This window comes from Balaenoptera musculus, chromosome 4, assembly GCF_009873245.2.
Source record: "Balaenoptera musculus isolate JJ_BM4_2016_0621 chromosome 4, mBalMus1.pri.v3, whole genome shotgun sequence".
NCBI classification, from domain to species: Eukaryota; Metazoa; Chordata; class Mammalia; order Artiodactyla; family Balaenopteridae; genus Balaenoptera; species Balaenoptera musculus.
Window position 1 is genome coordinate 82916552 of NC_045788.1, and position 17004 is coordinate 82933555.

Sequence of the window (17004 nt, forward strand, 5' to 3'; positions counted from 1 at the left end):
AAACTTAAAAAAAAAATCATGCAAACCTCTGTTTTACAGGAAGAGAATTTGAAGGAGAAGAAGAATATCTGGAGATCCTCGGCATCACCAGGGAGCAGTCAGGCAAATATGAGTGCAAAGCTGCCAATGAGGTCTCCTCGGCGGATGTCAAACAAGTCAAGGTCACTGTGAACTGTGAGTATGGCAGGGGTCAGCAGGTGCCATGTGCCCAGGGCCCACCTCCACCTCCAGCGAGCTCTAAAGAGCCTATATCAAAAGAACATTGCATTTCAAGCAGATGCTTCTCTAGTCAGGGATGCACATTTGTACACTGGACACATCCAAGGGCAGGACTTGGCCTTTGAATTTGATAAATCAACTGTACCAACTCTAAATATAACCCATAATGCATTTAACAATACACTGTGTCTTTTACTCAGACTACAGAATTAAGAAAACATGATCAGACACCACTAGCACTTTAGGCAATCACTCTTCTAGTCTTTGTGGAGACCAAGGTCATATCACTTTGGAAAAAACAACAATTCATAACTGCTTTAACTGGAATTTCCACCTTAATGTATTGTTTGTCAGAAGAGAATAATTCAAGACCATATTTTATCCTCTGCTATTGAACTAATTGGCCTTGGGAACAAATTTAAGCCACTGTGGTCAGATACCACGTGTCCCCGGTGGCTACGAGGGATACCTGGTAAGTTAATATTGGTTATCTATTTGTCCCAAAGTATGGGCATTAGAAAGGAAGATTTCACTAAGATACATAGTTAAGTGGGCAAACTTTGAACTTCTCAGATGAAAGGATCCTTAGATGTAGTTCAAAAGGATGGGGGGCGGGGGTGGATCCATATGATGTGTGTCACCCAGCAAAGGAATAAAGAGAATTCATTTACCCTGTTCAGTGAGGAGTGACTGTCCGCATCATTCAAATTCAAGTTCCACATCACATAATTGTGGCTAGTGACAGGGATAAAAGGATGTCCTGACAGTTCTTCCTTCCTGTGTGTTTAACACAAATACACACACAAACACACACTCCACACATATACATATACACACGCATGCACATGTAACATACATACACACATGCACAAAGGCGCACAGACACACATGCACGTACATCTTAACCCATATTTGAAAATATGCTTTGGATGGTGGTAAGTTACTTTCCGTTATCTTAAGCCTTCCATGCAGTTACACTGTGTGCCAGAGATACTGTATAAAGTCCCTAGCAAGGTAGATATCATTGACTCCACTTTAAAGTTTGAAACACTAGCGCCCTAGGAGGTATAATTGCCTTTCCAAAGTGGCACAGAAAGGAAGAGTAAGAAAAGGGATGCAGACTCCAGCCTGTTTGATTCTAAAGCCTATGCCCTCAGGAGAAAGAGAAAGAGAAGTTTTCAATTCTTAGTACCTACTATGTGCAGCACTGATTAAGGGATTTACATTTGTCATTTAATCCTCACAGTAAACTCATGAGATCATCTTTAGTCTGACTTTAAAAATTTGGAAACTGAGGCACAAAGAGCTGAGGAAACTTGCCTTAAGTGACCCGGTCAATGCTGGACTGCACTATTTCCTGTGGCCTTGCTCCAGCCTGGCAGCCTTCTGAAACAGAAAGCGAAATCCCCTTCACACCCGACCTAGAAGAATCTAACAGATAGGATTCTGCTGTAGCATTTATGGCTCTCATTTCCAAGAACAAGGGGATGCATTTGATGAGATCCGAAGTGCTTTTATCCTGAAGTGCGATTTTTTAAGTAATAGAGTTTTGAAATGCCGGTATTACTATTCTTTTCCAGTTCTGGGTGTGTTTCAAAGACACGTTAATGATCCCAGTGTTATAAAATGCTTTAGGACCTTTTTTTCACATGAAAGGCAATTTCTCTCGGTGTTTATATAAGTTTATAATGAGGTTAGTGAGCTTTTTTTTATGTACACAGCCATGCCATCATCTACCACCTCTTCTCTGACTTTCGGAGTTAAGATTTTATTTTCTCTTAATCGACCTTAATCTTCATTAGATTTCTGAAAGTCCAATCATGGAGTACATAGAAAATATTCATGCTTCCATTGTGTGAAACATCAAAGCGGTCTGTGTTGCAGATGGTTCCCAAGATCAAAGCCAGCCGCCTGGGTCCTATTATTATTAGCACAATTATTCTGACATTGCTCCTTCTTGACTGTCCCCAAAGTGTAACTTAGAACAGAAGAAAATACTGATAATTTTCAAGAAAAGCCTTTTATAAAAATGTGAGCTTTTCCTAGCGATGAGTGAACCACAGAAGAATACAGACAGAGACTCGAGATTCTAAAACGACATGTCATAACAAATTACATAGAAAATTATAATGAGCTTAGTCAGCCAGTCTGTCCTAACCAGCAGCATCTAGCACATATCTGACCTTGTAAAAATTGCTCAGTAAATGTTTACTGAATGAATAGGTGAAAAACTAACAGATAAACTCTGCTCTTGTAACATTTCTCCAAACTTTGCAAATTGATATATGCCACAAATCAGGAAGCATGTTCTAAATCAATGTCCTTTGGAATCACCTTTTTATCACCACTTCATAAGCTTTGTTTCTATTATATTAAAACAACTAGCCATTGCACCTGTTGTCCTATTCAAACAATTCACCCTACTTAAATGTAGTTGTATTAAGTAGATGAAGTCTCCAAGATTAGATTATAGAACCAGGTCTGGCTAGCAAAGCTCATGCAAACTGAGAAATTTCCAGTTTGTCACTTCATATAAACCTGCCTACTATGAAAATGCCCCATTATTTAAGCTGATTCCTCTTCCTTTTCAAGACACAAGGTTTGGAATTAGGTCAGGGGATCAGGATGGCTAAGATAATTAATGGCTGAATAGATTATCATAATGGAACAGATCCACAATACCACTAAAAAAAAAAAAAAAAATCCCAGTGCTGGTAATTTTCTCCTGCTAACATCTCATTGATTCCTTTACTCATTTGCCAACAGATATTTGTCCCAGGGCATTGAGAAGCTAGAGCAGTAAACAAGAGAGACAGAACAGTTCTTCCTGTTTAGCTCATAAGCTGGATTCTACAGTCTCTCCTTTTTATTTCTCTTGGGTAATCCTTCTCCACAGTTGGTCTACAGCACTGTGCATAGCCATTTGACATGAAAAATCTATTTTCTAAAGTGGTAGGATGTCCTGGAGCCTACAGAAGCTAAATTATTGACCCGAAATCTCTTCAACTAAATAATCTTAGTCAAATTTTGTACAATAGGCAGGACTTCTGTTTTCTTGTATCTTACAGGATAGTTGCTAATTTCTTCCAGATTCCAGCCCTAGGGACAAGTGTCCTTTCATTTACAGGTTCTAGGTGTAAACCCTCAATTTCAGTTCTCACAGTGCATTAAAAGTAGTTACTTCTGGATTTGTCTCATTCTAGTGCCCAGTATCCCAAGGATAATGTCTAGTGCATAGTAAGTGTTCAGTTAGTGAGGACCTAATTTTATTTGGACTCTTCTTATACTGGACGCTTTTCCTATTCCTGGAGAAATTCTTCTCAAAAGCTGCCCTCAGCTCTCAAGCCTGCCCCCAAACCCCACTGACCAGCTAATATTCCTGCCTTCAGCTTTCCCAGAGCTCTCTCTCCAACTAGGTTCACATTGTCACGCTTTATTACTTTTCTTTCCTCTTCTCATCTCCCTTTCAACTCAGCTCTGCCTCCACCCTGGTGTCCAGAGCTAACCAACCCAACATATATGCTGGGGGACATGGGACTCTGGCATTTCTAAAGCTTGCCCTTACATTTGATAGCCATTTATTTAGAGGAAGCAGAGGTTACCTACCATAGATTCCACAGTTGGGACTGGAAACATCCATCGTCTCCAGATAATATAACTGTATTTTAATTGGACTCTTCAATACTTTGATTCCAAAATCACCTAAAATCACCTTGAGGAAAATAACGGCTCAGTATGGAACCAAACTGGCTACATTCTCTAACTATTCATGACTACACCTCTCCATTCTCCATGCCAACCTTTAGTTTACTCTTACATCTTTATTGATGATATCAATAAAGACACGTGCTAATGTTTATGAATCTATTATGGGATCATCAGAGGAACTATTCAGTAAGAATCCAGAGTACTGCAATTTGTTACTATAACTTTGCAATGTGTACAAGAACCATCATTTTCTGAGTATCTCCAGAGTACCAAGACTCTATTAGAAATTTTATATGATTCACCATAATCATCACACCAACAGTGGCCAACCAAGGAAAGAGGCATATGGGGCCCGGCCTGCCCCAGTAGGAGGAGTATTTACTTTATCACTGACATTGTTTGGTATGTTTGGTTTAGTATTGCTGGTACATGGTGATTTTTTTAAAAAGACAACTTTTAGTTAGTTTTATTATTATTTTTAAATTCTCTGGATACAATGCCTTTCTTATTGCCTGTGTTCTCTGCCTCCACCCCGTCGGTCCACCATCACACACTAACCCAGGAGATAATCAAATCATCTCCGTGCAGAGGACAAAAACAAAGCTCAGAGAATGTAAGCATTCTCTGCCACAAAATCAAAGAACCTGTGAGTGGTAGAGTTGAAACTCTGCCCAGGTCTAATTCCAAAGCCCTCTTTCCTTCCAAGATACCGTGTGAGTAATAGTAATAAAAATAATAAATGTAATCACTTCAGGTGTTAAATGTGCTCTGATATAAGAGATTTCATTTGATCTTTACATCAAACCTGTGAGACAGGTAGGCAGGTCTTATCACCTACATTCAAAGGTGAGGGGCTCCAAGAAGTTAACATGTCGCCTTCAAGAGGTGACAACCTAAGTTGCACAGGCAGAAATTGAGCCCACATCTCCTGATTTCTAATGTGGATTCATATCCACTATGCCAGTGCATGTTGTGCCATTTTGGGTACCTTTTAATAGCAGAAATACGTAACATTTGCCTTTTAAGCTACAAGCATACTCCCCTAAATGTTGTTTTTCCTTATTAGGAATTAATTTCTCTCTAAAGGAACTCACTCAAATGGAAACACAGGGAGATTCAGAGCATGGGCTTCAGAACATGGGTTCCAATATAGGCTCTGTCAAATGTTGGCTATGTGAATTTGCACAATTTACTAACCCTCTGCAAATCTGTCTTCTCATTCATAATATGGGGTTAATAATCCTTGCTTCCTAGTGCTACCGTTTGGATGAAAAGAATAAATAAAGCCTAGTAGAGTGCTGACACATGGTAAATGTCTATATATTGAATCTTTTATTAAGAATTTTTTCCTTTATACTATTATTCCAAACATTAGGAAGATTAAATGAATGATATTCTGTTTGCTAGGCCACTGTCATTGTTATCCCATTCATTCTAATTGAAAGTCTTATTATTGGTGATATAAGAAGAAAGCCCTTAATATTTTCAGAACCCAGAATTTTAAAGTAATAAGAACTAGAAGGGTCCTCTGACAATTGTAAGCTATTGCAAAGTCACATAAAGAATAACAATGGACCTCTGTGCAGCATTTTTATTAAGCCACATTTTAATTATAACCATATTTTGAGCAAGGACATCTATTATTTTAACTCTACCAGGCATACCACAATATGATTTGTAATAACTCTTCTTAGCCTCACCTATGCAGAATTCATTACAAATGAATTTTGAAATGTTCATTCCAATAAGCTATGGAACAGACCTGCACCACTGTGTCATTTGAGAATACTGGAAATAACGAACTCTTCATACATTTGTCATTATCTGTGACTATACCTTGGTATGAGAAACTTCCCAGATTTTCAAGGAGAGGAGCAAGTGTTTGGCCTTTGTAATTGACCAGTGTCATCCTGCCCCAAGATCAATGCATTTAAAAGTGTTCAACCCTAGTTCACTGTCATCCTTCCCATGCTGTCATCTCTGAGGCGCTAATAAATAGTACTACTTAGCTATTCAGGTTCTGAACAAAATGAGAAATAAGTAAAGGAGACATACATGAGGCCCACTTACCCCCATTGTTAGAAATCAAGATGGTTAGAGGCAGCAGCTTAGTGCGGCCAACCTACCTTCCCAATCATGGCAGCCCTGGACTGGGGCAGGCCTGCCCACATGAGAGCAGGAAGGAAAGAGCCAATGTAAGACATCAGTGTGGAGAAGCAGAGGAGAACCTCTGCTCCCCGCCAGAAGTTTGGTCCCAGGAGGAAGAAAGGGGAGAGATGAAGCAAACAAATCGAGTTTGCTCTTCCCTAATTTTTCAGTTAGAAAAATCACCCCCTGGGTTCCAGAGCAAGGAGGTTTAATAAATAAGCTCCCACCACATAGAAGGAAACATCTAGAGTGAGGAAGAACTTGCCCATAAAACTGTACAGCTGGGACTTGTGTTCCTGGTCCCATGGTGGAAGGGCTAGAAGACCTCCACCATGGATTATTATGTTGAGGTGCCCCAACTACGAGCCCCAGATGTGGAGGTGATGGAAAATGTGGAGTCTGGCCCAGATTGGACCTGGTTTAGCAAAGTGATAGTTATCATTAAGGATTTCTCAGTCTTAAGCATGCGGCTCCAGAAACTCACAAACAGTTTAAAACTCATTTTACGAATTGAACAAACCAATTGAATCACAAGCAAGATCATCTCTCTGGCCAACATGCCACGGATGGTAGAGTCACTGGCAGTTTAAGAGCCTAGCCTAATACAGTGAAGAGGTGAAGACGGGAAACTAACATTGATTCAGTGGATGGCATCACTTAGATGCCCACACTGGAAACATGGGTGTTACCCTTGACACTCCTCCTCCTTTCCCTCACTGTTCACATCTAATCTTGTCGAATCTGAGGCTCATATCTCTCAATCTCAAATCTGTTCATTCCCTTCCAGCCCCTTTATCAAAGGCCTAGTGCACGCTGGGTTCCTTCAGCAGTCTCCAAATGGACCTCCCTGACTCTGGTTCCAGCATTTTATAGATGAGGAAATTGAGACAGTGTGACTCTAGACAAAGTACTGAGCTCTCTAATGATGAAGGATAGTGAAGGACATAGACTGGATTTGAGCTCAGGTCTATCAAACTTTAAATCCAAGTTCCTAACCTCTACTCCATACCCCATCTCTATACAAATATCTCTCCCATGCACACCACTACCACTAATCATTGCATTAACCATTGAACTAATGTTCTCTAACGATCTATATAACCAATCATAGAATGAAAGAATTTTAAATGGAAACTTGGTGATCATTTTAAGCTAACTTCTTCTTTTAAAGGATGAGAAAGAAAAAGCTCAAACTGGTGCAGACACTTGTCCAGGCCACAATTCTGGTTAATAGTCAAAATCAGACCTATGGTGTGCTGTTTCTGACTTCTAATCCTGACTCCCAACCCATGTATTAGATAAATGAGTTACAATTTTGAATTTAGCAATTTAAGGGTTAAGGGCTAAAGGAGTTATGGGTATAAAAATACACTTGGGTCCTAATGCTACCAACTGCCTATTTGTGAAGAATGGGCCATTTTGACTAGAATTGGTTTGGTGTTGGTTTTTTTTGTGGGGCATGGCCACACAGTGAGGCATGCGGGATCTTACTTCCCTGACCAGGGAATGAACCCGTGCTCCCTGCAGTGGAAGCATGGAGTCTTAACCACTGGACTGCCAGGGAAGTCCCCTAGAATTGGTATTTTTTAAGTTGGAAGGGATGCTATATAGATTGTTAATGTGTGGTTCTTTCATTTTATAAGTAATAAAACCAAGGCTCAGAAAGATAAAGTGTGTGATGGGAAGTCCACACAACCAAACAGAAACTAAATACCAGCGCTCCTAGTTTCCAGTCGAGGGTTCTTTCCACTCATCTTGTTGCCTTTTTCTATCTAAACAAAAATGAGCAGCTAAGTCTAAAGCAAAACAACCGCCCACTCTGGCACATGTTTACACACGGGCTGGCGGTGCTATCCAAATGTGCTCTGACTCCTCTTCTCTGTGACAATGATTTAAAGGTGTCCAAGCTGATGTGAAAATGAAATGGGGGAGAAAATTGCAGACTAACCTGAGGATGCTTTTGTACATCCTTTTTAACTAAGAGGATCCAGGTCTTCTACAGGTAGAAAACTTGGAAAATAGCTTTTGAATATGAAGACAAAAACCCAAAAATAAGTGAGCTGAACCAGGTGCTGAAGAGCAGAGATGTCAATGAATTTTGTATATTAGAGTTCACTTCACTAATTTACCTAAGTAAGCTTTTTCCTTTATAAAATATAAACAGATGGTTTGGGTCTATTTTGTCCATGTACACACAGCCAAGTTGCTGTTTTCTGGCAAATCACCTTTGGACAGAAGTCTTTTTCTCCTTGAGGGTCCATAACCTGCACAAACACAGCATCCTCAAGCCAAGAGCTCAAGTTTACCATCGTCCCTCAGTCCTGTGGACCCGTAAACACTTGTTCTGCTTTCCATGGGATTGTTTGAAAGAATCATGGCAAACTAGAATGTGTTTCTGAGCTCATTTCAAGCCCATTACAGTTTTATAGACTCAGTCCTAAGCAGAAAAAAATCAAGTGCACAACTGCCAGAGAGACCAGAAGACTGGTACCCCAGGAAGGTGTTTATGCACCACGATAGACTTCAAACTGCACCCTCACACATAAAAGCAAAATTGACCTGGGTCATAGCAGTAAGGGAACACAGAGGAGGGAAAAAAGTATAGCAATCATCTGACATTAGTTTGTTTGTTTTCCTGGATTCCTGCAACAATATCAGGCTAAGCCTGGGCTGAGAGGACTTTAGTGCTCTATTATTTTCATCAGATTTCTTACTGCCATCTCCAAAGGTAACAATAATAATAATGATAACGATGACGGTGAAAAAGAAAAATGCTCAAATTATACACTTAAAATCCCAAGTCCTTTAGTATTACCACTCAATTTATGAAAAGCAATAAAGCTATGCAAGCATTATAACCTAGGATTGGAATAACGGATGGTCTATTGGAAGAGGGAAAAAGATATCCTAGATTTCATTTCCATAAAGCCCTGTTAAGTGTCCCGTTTAAGCAAACCAAGTCTACAGTTTCATTAATCTCTTATTTCTATTTAGCTTTCTAGTGATCCGTCCCGTTCAGCGGATCACATAATTCATGTAAATGGAGCTTTAAGACCATTCCTGTCCTGCCTCTCTGCAATCAAATTGTCCTTTCTAATTCCTTCTTGTGTGGAAATTCTGGAGCACCGTCCAAAGTTCATGTAAACTGTGTGTCTGTCCTTCCTACAGATCCTCCCACTATCACGGAATCCAAGAGCAACGAAGCCACCACCGGGCGAAAAGCTTCTCTCAAATGTGAGGCCTCGGCAGTGCCTGCACCTGATTTTGAGTGGTACCGGGATGACACCAGGTATGTGCCAAACCCGCTGCACCTCCACTGCTCCGCCAGGTCTCCCCTGCTCAACAAGGGAAACCAGAAGCCCTAATGACAAAGCCAAGCCCGGCTGTAATTATGTAGGCCTATCCGATGAGACTCTTTATTTTCCAAGGTTTTATACCAAGTGCCCTGGGGCTGTAGCTCTTAAACTGAACCCCAAAGCACTCAGGTTACGTGCATAGGGTGAGGCAGGTGGTTCGGGGGGTAGTGTCCACCTGCGTGTCTTTCTCTCCTAGAGCAGAAACCAAAGCCTAATGAAACTCATCCATTCCCAAGTCTTCTCCATCAATGGACTTTGGTTCTGATACTATGGGATCGCACGATTAAAATGAGGACTTGAGCAGGAACGACAAGCTCTACCTACTTCCTTTCTCTCCTTTTTCTCCAATGTAATGATGACAAAGAAATTACTATACCAAATCTTCATCAGTGTTTCTCTTCACTCTTCTGTCTTTGAACCCTTAGGATAAACAGTGCCAATGGCCTTGAGATTAAGAGCACGGAGGGCCAGTCCTCCCTGACGGTGACCAACGTCACTGAGGAGCACTATGGCAACTACACCTGTGTGGCTGCCAACAATCTGGGGGTCACGAACGCCAGCCTCGTACTTTTCAGTAAGTATATGCGAGAGCAGGGAGCTGCCTGGGGGACCGAGTTGATGGAGTTCTCCTGTGCAGGGAGCTGCCTGGGGGACCGAGTTGAGGGAGTTCTCCTGTGCAGGGAGCTGCCTGGGGGACCGAGTTGAAGGAGTTCTCCCGTGGAAAACTCGAAAATCATTCCCATATCTTTTAAAGGTAAACTTAAACGAAAATCAGTGTATAGCCACTGAAACAAAAACACAGGTTCGCAATCCCTCTGCGTAAAATGAGATTTACAAGTGAATACCTCTCCTCTCTATTCCCTGGTGTACTTTTGATAACTGCCTTGTTTTATTGTTTTTTTTTTAGTTTAGTTGTTTTTTTTGTTTTGTTTTTTTTTCCTGGTTGCTTAAACTGTAAGAATATTCAGAGAACAAAAATCTCTTTGGTGATGGTCTCTTTAAGGAGCAGAGATGGTGTAAGATCGTGGAAAGTGGATGGCACTTAAAAAATGGCAGTGATGGGAGTGATTGAGGGAGAAATATTCAGTGAGGATGGATAAGGTGCTGGGAGAAGGGAGAGGCTGTAAAAAGAAAGTGTATTTTTAACGACACAAGAGGAAGAGTGGAATGAATGATTAAAACATAATATAAAATCTAAGGGAGGAAAAACGTTGCAGAAAGCTTTCCATATGACAGCAGGAAACATTACTTGTCTGATATATTTTTGGAGGAGAGATGGCATGGTGAGAGAGAGGAGCAAAGCTTCTTCTTCTGAAGACCAAAGAAGGTCCTCAAGGCAGACTAAGGAAGGACAAGTGATTTTAAGTTATTGGTATTAATAAGAAAGCCCACCTTAGAGCCTTTCCCTTGAGCAGCATGTTGTAGTCAGATATCTGACCCCCTGCCTTGTTGGTCCGGCAGCTATGAGCACAGAATCAAATGCCTCCTGAGAAACAGAAGTACGATGGGTGAGATCAGGGGAAATGATGACTCTTAGAATAGGAAAATGTGTATCAGAATAAGTAAAACAAACAAAAGTGTTAGCACGTGCTGGGCTAGACAGTTCATTTGGGCTAAAAGAGAAAGTCCAACAAATTTATTATTGTTTTGAAATAATAAGCCACTAGGAATTTGTTTGTTTTTTTGTTGTTTTTCTGCACAGGCTAAATTGGAAAATTTAGAAATACTATGACCAGGATAAATGTCTCCATCTTGCTTTATTCAGTTTAGATGAGCCTTCAAGAGAAAAGTTTTTAGGAGAAAAATCAATTTAAGTGATAGTTCCCTCGAAACGTAGTATTAAAGCCATTTTACAACTGCTCAAGATCCAACTCCACTTATAAAAAAAAAACCACCACAAACTATTCTAAATTTGGCCTTCAGTTTCTCATTCATAACTCCCGTTGACTTCAGTCTGTAAGTGTGATGGGATACAGCTATGCTACAAATGCTGCATCAATATGAAGTTTAAAATTCACATCCCTGTTTACTTGTCTCCAAAGACCAAACATCAGTGTTCTTTACTTAAGCTAGAGACGTCGATATCTCAAAACACTTGAGAAGATATTTATTAAGAAATGTACTTACCTGTTTCATTCCTGACGTTAGGGATTCCATAAATAGGGGGGAAAATAGCCTCAACTATGAATTTGAGATTCTGACAAATCTAAGGTGATCTGATTAAGTAGAACAACATACACTTAACAAGAGGTTTTGTAGGGATTGGAAAAGAGAAAACAGGATAATTGGATTCGTTAGAGAAAGTGAGCAACTATAAATTTACATAAAAGTGTGCAAATTTTCTTTTCTTGTTATCCCACCCAGAAAAAAGGACTGTGCTAATGATGTTTTTCAAATAATAAATACAATGATACCTATAGACTGAGGGAGAGGATGGGGAAGAAGAATAGAAGGATGGAATAGACTCTATGATAGCCTATTTTTCACAGGTATGAAAGAAAGAGACAGAGAGGGGGAGAGAGAGAGAGAGAAAGGGAGGAAGAGGGGAAAAGGAAATATTTGAGGAGGAGAGGAAGAGCATGGACTAGGTCAAAGATAATGGAGATACTGCTGGTCTGCTGGTGGTGATGAAAGGTCATCTCAAGCCCTGAAATACCACGGTCCTATTCACAAAAGTCCACTTAAAGTACTCAAGCCAGCAAGATTAAGAAATGTCAAGAATCTTATAGAACTTCTGTTTGTAAACTAAGAATCAAGAAATTGGGCAAGTATATCATGGTCATATTGCCCTTGATGATTTCATAGAAGTTACCCTCATTATACCTCTGAGAAGAGTACAGGGCCGTGATTAATGATGTGCTACTTCGGTGGGCCCTCTTCGAGGCAGCCCGCGCTGGCACCAGCTCTGCACACCACAGCAGGCAGAGGAAGCACATGCCTCAGCGTTCGGCTTAGAATTGATTTCCCACCTGATGGGAAAGTTAGGAGGTGTAATACCTACAGAAGAATAGAACACAAAAGGTCACTGGGCTTTGAGGGGAAAAGAAGCTATTAAAATTGTCAAACATCAGTGAATCTACTGTCCTATTTCTTCGACATTTTAAGGAGGAAGCTCTGCTCCTTGTGTAACAGGAATGGCAATTCCACCACAACTGCCTTGCCACCATGATTTGGGTTTGGGAGATGTGTTGTTACAGCCTTCATAGCTGGATCTTTAAGAATAAGGCTCTATGATAACCAATTTACACAGGTAAAAGGTGAGGAGGAGAGCACGCGCAGGGGAGAGGAAGAGAAGAAAATGAAAAAAAAAGAAAAACAAAGTACGTGTGTGAACAGATTTCCCATCACTTAGATTCAAAGTAGATGGGTTTATTGGGAAGAGGGAAGACACTGCTGGTGGCGGTACTTTTCCGCAGAACAGGGTCAGGAGGGGAGAGATGCTTGGGTGGGGCGGCCGTGGCCAGCACCCGTGACAGAGAGCGCTCTGTGGGCAGCGGGATGTTCTGCTGACTCAGCCAGTACAAAGCAGACGAGACAGCTGGTGAGCTGCTGCCAGCCAGAGGCAGCAGCAGGTAGAAACCCAGAGCCGGAGCCCCTGAAGACTTCAGGATTATCCGTCTTCACTGGTGCATCAGCACATTTTCCATGTACACTGCAGTGACGTGCTGACTTTGTACAGAGTGTCAGTTTGCGGTCACTGATACATCTTGTCCTCCACCACATACATGCATATGCTTCTTCACTCTCTGTTCAAATATTATCTTCAAGGGGTCAAAATAATTGAATGAGAGTGCAAGAATACCTTGTATTCACAGTCATTTTTCCTAAGCCAATGGAAGAATTCCTTTCTCATTTGTCTTGTCCTCCATACATTCTAGTATTCTGTTTATTAAGGATCCGTTCCCTCAGCCTATATATCCAAGTAATGCCTTTTATATCTTTTTTTCATCCTTGGCAAAGTGTTACATTGTATCATTTCTCTGTACACATTAATCCATGGTACAATGTATACAGTCAAGGATTCCGCTCCTTAGTTTTTGTAAGATGTGGGAATATGTATCACATGGGTGAAGACTTGGACTTCTGGTGATGCCAAGAGACATTCCATTGTCAGCATGTGTAACATAACAGCGTCCATGTATCCACACTGGCGACACTGCAAGGCATCCGCAAAGGAAACCTTATCTTGTTTTATTGCTTGCACTGAGTTATTTGTAAAGCAACAGGTAGGGAGGAAGAATAAGGGAGATGATTTTAACGTCATCACTTCTTATCAAGTGAGTATGTACAAGGTACTCTGTGCATGTGCCGAACACTTGACATACGTGATCTCATTTAATCATCAGGACAGCCTTATTAGGCACTCATATTTCTCCATTATACAAAGAGGTTAAGTAACTAGTGCAACAAAGTAAGGCTGCTGGGATTTAAATTCGGGTAATCTCCTTCCAGGGTCCAGGCTCTAGACCAACACATTATCTAGATTTGTATATGTAGGGAAAATGTTAGGAGATGTATCTTTTGTAGTTTGGAGGTGAAAAGACATCTAACTTCTTTCTCTTTTTTTCACTGAATGATATTTTTTCACTGACTAAATATTGTTATATTCCTTCCCACCCGGGGGCACTACTTCCACCACCTCCCGCTTCCATTTCCATTAACCCTCACCAGCCTGAGTCCACTAGATTAGTGAGACCGTAGGTTCATCTTTGGCACATTGAGATTTTGAGCAGAGAGTCCAGCCTACTGCTCAGCTTTTGACCCTAGGCCTGTCAAAGGAAGGCATTCGTCATGTTAAAGGACAGTCCTACCAATCAGTTACCTTCTACTTTAGAGAAATGTGTGGATCGGTAAGGTATTTTGAGGCTACTGAGTAGAAAAGAATAAAAATACAAAGAAATCTACACTGAGCCATACCACATCTGTGTGTGGGAGGTTTTAAAATTTCCTTTTTAATTTTAAAAGATCATTAACCTGTAAACCTATACTTGATTAAATTTCAAGAACAACCTAAGCAACCCAGCACTGGAGAGAGCCCTTAAAATCAGGGCCTCCCTGCTTCTTTAGAAGTCATTTTAAGTTATTACCTTTGGGGCCCAGCATTTAAATATACACCACGTGATGATGCTAGTTAAGACTTGGCAAAGCCTCTTAACCAACTACTACTGGATGCCATGTAATAAAACAGTTTGAGCAGCTATTTGAACACTATCCACATGTAGTTTGAAAGACGGGCTTTGAACTCCTTCTGAGGGCTCTCTGTGGATACAGTTGGAAATAGATGGGCACCAGGGCTAGTTTTAGATTTAAGAGTAGGCATTGAATACACCTACTTCCAGGGAGACCATTGACCATATCCAATACCCACTGGAAAATAAAAGAAAATCATATCTGAGTTAATAAATTACCTCTCTCTGTACACCCTACTCTCAACCCCAGCTTTCGTCATTTAGGTGCTTTTAATTCAGAGGGGTTTCTTTCAAAGTGTTAATGCCAGTTGAACTGTTTTTTATGGTGTCTGAGCAGAATCAACCAATAACACCCTCCAGCCCATTTAGCAGATAAGAAACCAAAGCTCAGACTTAAGACTTACCAAGAGCCACAGCAGATCGTATTGGGGGTAAACCTTGCATTCTGTTCTTAAAACCTCCCAATCAATTGCTAAGCTATGTTGACCTCCTCAAATACTAGCAGGAAAAAGACAGAGCACATAGCACCAAGGTCCCTGCTCTCCCCTACGTTTAAATGTTAAAAGTTGGAGATTTCTTTTTCATTTTAAGTGGTATTTACTTCACTTTACACTCTTACAGGAGCCCATAAACCCTGGCATAAACTACAAAATACAGCGAAATGATGGTGGAAGAATAAGGATAAAAAGCTAGGATGGGGAAGCATCTAAGGAATGATAAGCCAGTAGGATGAAATTAAGAGAACGAGAATAACTAATGGGGTGTGATGGGGCTAAGGTGATGATAATAGGGTGGAGCTAAGATGATAATAACAAGCTGGGAGATCATTGAAGAGGCAATGAGAGGGGGGTGGATGAGATGTTTAGCAATATAAATGGTCTTGTCGAAATGAGGGCAGAGTGCATTTACCCAGCTGTGAACAGTGTGATGAGAAAATATTAAGCTGAGTCATTTAAACAGTCTGAATAATAATTGTAATAAGAATAAAATAGATATAGTATACTATGGGACAGTGGTCTCCAACTGCTCTATAAATGCTGAAAGCAGTTTAGCTATTTATTTTCAAAGCTGGAAACTTAATACCAGATAACCAGTGGAGGCTTAAAACATTTTTCTCCTTGACACTTGTGTAACTAAGACACAATTTTTCACTGTGCTATTATTGACTTGTTCCATCTTAATGCACTTATAAAACTTTGGCATTTAAGCCACAACTTTCATCCAAGAAAGGAAAGCTCAGTCTTCAAGGAGACTGGGTTTTCTTAGTGTCCAGATGTATTGAGTGCCCAAATTCCAGGCAAAATCTACTCTTCTAAGCTTATGATACAAGATGGCAGGCAGATCAGGTTTGAATGTGCACATATGCTTTTGTTTTTACGGTTTTGACTTTTGTTGATTTTCATTTATCACTGGTCTTTATCTAACCAAGCTGCTAGGAGGAATGTAGAGAAGTATTATGATTACATTACATTATAGGGTTTGGGGGTAGCAAGTAATGCATCCTATCCCTAATGCAACATTCTATCTTTCTGAAAGAGCCTCGGAGGAGGATTTAGATTTAAACCTGGGTTTTGATGAGACAAATAGAGGATACCTTAAAGCCTGGACTCTTTCAGCACATTCAATTTATGGTCAGTAGCTTGGGGATGGGACTGTGAGCGACTCATAAGCTGAGACTCTAGTGTTTAAAAGAAAAGCACATCTTACTACTGAACAGGATGTGTCATCAAGCAAATTTGACTGGTGATCAAACTTAAGATGAGATTGTATTATCACAAGAGGGTGGGATTAAGGAAAAGACTAAAAATCAGATTTTATCATGCCAAGAAGCTTAGTATCTTTGCATTACTCTTGCACTGATATCAGTAATGTGGAAGGAAAAATCTGAGGGAAAAATTGAATTAGTATTTACCAAAAAAATTTTCTAGATGCTTGGCTAAAGCTGATATGAACTGTAGGGCTTAAAGGGAGGGAAGGAGTCTTTAGTTACCACAGGTTCATCTGTCCAAAGTTAAAGAGCCCAGAACCAGGGCCAAGATGCATGACCTGAATTTGATCACTACTAATTTAAATACCCTCAATACCAACACCCCCCAAAATCTGTAATCTTGGTGGATTTTCCTGAGAAGGGCAGGATCCTGTTTGTACGGTTACCACAATAAGGTGTTATCCCCTATTCTAGCTATTTTTTTAAAGACTTTCGATGTTAAAGTTTACTAGTAGCTCTCTGATAATTTAGTGTTGGCAGGAAGGACAGACAAATGCTTTACAGGAGATATGATCCCATAAGCATGAAAATTCATCTGTTTTATAATTGAGTAGCTAAACATGAGTAAGATATACCTATATCTATCTATATAAATTCTCCATGATGCTTACTATTT

General features: G+C 40.4%; 1 protein-coding gene across 4 annotated transcripts in view; it reads left to right on the forward strand.

Annotated features, from left to right (window-relative positions):
• LOC118894312 (limbic system associated membrane protein) overlaps positions 1-17004 on the forward strand; it is a 633564-nt gene that overhangs the window by 591972 nt on the left and 24588 nt on the right. For all 4 annotated transcript variants that reach the window (XM_036850432.1, XM_036850430.1, XM_036850429.1 and 1 more), the window contains exons 4-6: positions 40-174; positions 9244-9364; positions 9857-10005. In XM_036850432.1, the coding sequence (XP_036706327.1) occupies positions 40-174; positions 9244-9364; positions 9857-10005 (405 nt within the window). The remainder of the gene's footprint in view (positions 1-39; positions 175-9243; positions 9365-9856; positions 10006-17004) is intronic.